Source organism: Mus pahari, chromosome 10, assembly GCF_900095145.1.
Source record: "Mus pahari chromosome 10, PAHARI_EIJ_v1.1, whole genome shotgun sequence".
NCBI classification, from domain to species: domain Eukaryota; kingdom Metazoa; phylum Chordata; class Mammalia; order Rodentia; family Muridae; genus Mus; species Mus pahari.
This window is the reverse complement of record NC_034599.1, coordinates 14287273-14290095: the sequence shown is the minus strand read 5'-3', so window position 1 is coordinate 14290095 and position 2823 is coordinate 14287273. Positions and strand designations below refer to the sequence as shown.

At 34.2% G+C, this 2823-nt stretch overlaps 1 protein-coding gene across 1 annotated transcript; it reads right to left on the bottom strand.

Moving 5' to 3' along the window:
- Nucleotides 1–1082: 1082 nt before the first annotated feature.
- LOC110327769 (olfactory receptor 7G3-like) lies at nucleotides 1083–2021 on the bottom strand. Its single transcript, XM_021206966.1, has one exon. The coding sequence runs from the start codon at nucleotides 2019–2021 to the stop codon at nucleotides 1083–1085; it is 939 nt and encodes a 312-aa protein (XP_021062625.1).
- Between the last annotated feature and the right edge of the window lie 802 nt (nucleotides 2022–2823).

Below are 2823 nucleotides of genomic sequence, written 5' to 3'. Positions count from 1 at the left end.
AAATTGGCTACTATTTGTAAATACTTACTAGTAATTACTATTAGGAAAAACTGAAGTAGTAACCTTACTTTTGTCCCCTGAAGAAGGTCAGTAAACCATTGGCTATCTTACATGTATTTTCCATTTTTAAATGCATTTTTCATTTTTGTCAACAGCATTTAAGGTACTAAACATTACTACAGCATTTTCAAATGGTGCATTGGAAATAGTCTCTTTTGTCTTCATTTCTTCATCCCCTTTGATACTTCTAATCGTTTTCCTAGTTAACACCCTGTTATGTCTGTTTTCTCTCCCCATTTTTAGTTATCACATATTTTGATATTTTCTTGACCTGAATAAATGTAATTTTAAGTGCATAACCATTTCTTGAAGTGAAGTGGTCTTTAAATACTCTCATATTTTAAATATGAAACTCAGGATGTAAACACACTTCCCATATCTTGGAGTGCAGAAAACTGAAAGATTCTCAAAGGGTCATCTCCATATTCACAGGAGTAAAAAAATTATTGGGACAGGACACTGAGTAGACCTAGTGAAAATGTTTTCTACTAACTTTCTAACTACCTACAAGGTCGACAGAAAACTAGAAGAATTCAGCTAATGTCAGTTGTTACCCAGTTTGTTGTGTGTTTCTCAGGGATATAGCAAATGTTGAGCAATCTCTGTTCTTCTAAATAATTCCTCACCCATTCTCTTGTCAGGACACAATAGATGTTCCCAAAAACCTTCAGTTACAAAATTTGGGAACCTTAAACATATGTGCACATGTATATGCACATCTACATACATATGTATATATTATATTCATTATATCTACTCCACAAATTAAGTAATGCATCATATACTAGTGAAGAATAATACAGAAACTACTTTAATATTCACTTCATAGAAAAGTAAACAGGATAGTTTAAAATGTCAAAAGATACTTAACTAAAATATGCCACAGATAGAATTTACATTCAAATGGTCCAAACCATAGTTCTCATGTTCCACGATTTGATATATGGTTTCACGCCCAAAAACTCATTGGTGTTGCATTTTGGATCTCTTAATATTAATACTTCAGCACATCAGGTGATACATCAAAGGGAAGTTGTTATTCTAGAGATGAGTTTCTTAAAAGCCTCCACCATGTCTTTATTCCTCAAGCTGTATATAAAAGGATTCATCATGGGAGTGACTACTGTGTACATCACAGAGGCTATTGCACTCTTTCTGGAGCTATGAGTGCCAGCAGAACTCAAATAAACACCAAAACCTGTCCCATAGAACAAGATAACCACTACTAAATGTGATGCACATGTGGAGAATACTTTATATTTTCCTGCAGCTGATGGAATTTTTAAAACAGAAGAGATAATTCTAGTATAAGAGTACATTATACCAGAAAGTGGAAGAACACCCAATAGGCTTGTCACCAAATATACCAGAATATTATTAATGAGAATATTAGAACATGCAAGCTTGAGAATATGAGCCAGTTCACAAAAAAAGTGAGGAATCTCCACCTTTGTGCAGAATGACAAACGCAGTGCCATCAAAGTGTGGAGCAGAGCATCTAGGATACTTATCAAGAAGGACAATAAAACCATTACCCCACAGAGTTTGGGATTCATGATGACAGTGTACCTCAGTGGATGACAGATAGCCACAAACCTGTCATAAGCCATCATTACCAGAATTCCATTTTCTAATCCTGCAAAAGCTAGAACAAAGCAAATTTGAGTGAGGCAGCCTGTATAACTGATTGAGCTGGCCTGAGCCTGTATGTTCACCAGCATTTTTGGGATTGTGGTAGTGGTGAAACAGATGTCAATGAAAGAGAGGTTGGAAATAAAAAAGTACATTGGGGTGTGGAGATTGGAATCAAAAACTGTAGCCAGTATTATGAGAAGGTTACCAAACATTGTGATGAGATATATGGACAGGAAGACTCCAAATAGGACAGGCTGTAGTTCTTGGTTATCTGATAGTCCCATGAGATGGAATTCCATAGATTCTGAAATGTTTCCTCTCTTCATGATGTTGATGACGCTAAGAAAGAACATTAGGGGAATAGTGTGAAGAGGGCTTTCTTTATGTTCTATGATACAGTGAAAATTTCTTTCTTTGTGGTTCTATTTCTACCACCTCCTTTCCTTATTTTCTATTTTCTCCAATACTTACTAATTTTTCATTTTTTCTATGTTTTTAATTTTCAAGTTGGAACAGAGTAATTCTACCTATATTAAATAAGAGTATTGTGTATGTTACATATTTATATATTTATCTGGTAATTGTTACATGGTGACAATGTGTATACTGATTAACTTTAATAATTAGGAACTAGGTTAACCAACACATAATACATTTACTCCTCTGTATTGACAAACATTAAAATTGAACTACTATTAAATATATAGACTAATTTTCACTTCGTAGTATCCCACTCTGTAGACTGTGGCTGACCTAGAAATCATTGTGTAGACATATAGAGATCAACTAGCACTTTCCTCTGTAGTGCTGAGATTAAAGGTGTGTATCACCTTAATCTGTTCTAATGGGTTTTTTGAGACACTGTCTTGCTTTGTAGTCAACCTCTGTGTACTCTATGACTACATTTAGGTCTGTAATGATATATTTCTAGCTGACCTTAAGTCTTGTTGCTTCTGTTTCTCTTTTTAGGAAACTAGAATTGAGATTATATGCCATCACAGATAGCCTGGAAACTCATTCTGACACATACTAACTATAGTTATTTGGAGATAGAAAATAATATTTCAATACAATGAATCATAATATAGAGGTCAAATCCTTGTGTTGATCAAAACAGCTAACTCAGAT

Coding starts and splice junctions, on each gene's coding strand:
- LOC110327769 (XM_021206966.1), bottom strand. CDS start 2,021: ATGAAGAGAGGAAACATTTCAGAATCTATGGAATTCCATCTCATGGGA.